Consider the following 1,699-nt stretch of genomic DNA (forward strand, 5'->3'; position numbering starts at 1 on the left):
CTTTCGTATTTATGTTATTATTACATCTTTCACATTTACAACTTATCAAGCGTACTTTTATATCAATTAACTCTTTATTGTGAGGGTAATGTATGCATAGAATAGTATTTCAATATTTATTTGTACTTACATGACATTCTATTAACGTACACAGTAATATGCAGCACATAAAACAACACTTGACCTTATCCTTTCACATTCGTGAGTTTGAAAGTTACAATGTCATGTATCGCATGGCGAACCTCTCTTTATCCATCAATATCAATTGCATTTATTCGATAATTTCGTCAACCCCTATCGTGTAACCCCATCATTATGCGCAGACGTTTAATGCACGCAAGCGCGCTTTACACTTTTTGCTCTTACCACAGAAAGGGAGACTATCTATCAACACATCTGTCCAGTTATATTATAACATTTAGTCTCGCCTAACCATCTGTCACTTGTAAACCCCAAAACGCTACAAAATTAACGGAAATTCTTAGTGTCAGAAGAGTAACAATATAAATAAAATTCAAAATTTGCGATCGAGAATTCAATTAATCGTGAAAAAAAAGAAAAAGTATTGATTAAAGCTAATAATGAAAAGCTCATCAACTATGAGCAAACGCGATAACGATTTCGATTACGCCATACAAGTGACTCGTATTATTCTGCGATCAATCGGCGCGTGGCCGAGTCCAAATTATGTCTCCAATATGGAAAGAATTGCGACCCGTTTTCAAAATGTCATTTGCCACTTTTTATTCGGGTTCATCATTGTGCCGAGTCTTCTACAAGTATTTCTAAAGGAACACGAATTCAAACGTAGAGTCAGACTGCTTGCGCCGATTGTGAATGCTTCGATGAGTTGGATAAAGTACTTCATGATACTTAACCATGCAAAGAAGATTCAATCTTGCCTGAATCGGGCGCATCAGGATTGGAGCAATACAGTTGATGGAAGCGATCGGAAAGCGATGCTGTCCGCAGCGAGAGTAGGCCGAAAGTTCGCGATTTTTTCTGCCGCCTTTATGTATACCGGTGGACTATGTTATCGAATACTCATGCCAATTTTGAAGGGTCGTATGCTCACACCGGAAAACATCACGGTAAGACCGCTGGCATTGCCGAGTTACTTCATTAAATTCGATGGACGAGTATCACCAGCGTACGAGATCGTTTATACTCTGCAAGCCTTCGCAGGAGTAATTACCTATTCGACAAGAGTGAGTGCGGCCGGTTTGGCCGCATTTTTTATTATGCACGTTTGTGGACAATTAAGCATTATAATGGGCAAACTGCAGAATCTCAACAACATATCGAATTCTAACGATCGAGCTGTCGCAATATTACTGGCTAATATCGTACAGCATCAAATAGAAGTGAAGAGGTGAGTACATAAAAATATATGAAAAGGGGAAGTGTATCTAAATTATTAATGTTATCGCATTATTTTTGTTAAATAAATAATTACAAATTGTAGTTGATGTAAGTAATCAAATTAGCATGTCATTATTGTAGTTGTATTTCTTTCATTTCATGTCTATATTAGAAAGAAAAAATATCAAAATGTTTAAATTAAAATTACAAAAACTGAACTAATACATTGTAATTATTATAGTTATTAAACAAACATTAAGCTGATTTAAGTATTAATATTTTAATATAAATATATATTAATATAAATACATATTATTAAACATATTATATTATTAAA

General features: G+C 34.6%; 1 protein-coding gene across 1 annotated transcript in view; it reads left to right on the forward strand.

Annotated features, from left to right (window-relative positions):
* The first annotated feature begins 581 nt into the window (after nucleotides 1–581).
* The window catches only part of LOC108685946 (odorant receptor 82a-like), a 2,873-nt gene continuing 1,755 nt past the window's right edge, over nucleotides 582–1,699 (forward strand). The window contains exon 1 of the mRNA XM_018190963.1: nucleotides 582–1,372. Within this exon, the coding sequence (XP_018046452.1) occupies nucleotides 582–1,372 (791 nt within the window). The remainder of the gene's footprint in view (nucleotides 1,373–1,699) is intronic.

This window comes from Atta colombica, unplaced genomic scaffold, assembly GCF_001594045.1.
Source record: "Atta colombica isolate Treedump-2 unplaced genomic scaffold, Acol1.0 scaffold162, whole genome shotgun sequence".
NCBI lineage: Eukaryota > Metazoa > Arthropoda > Insecta > Hymenoptera > Formicidae > Atta > Atta colombica.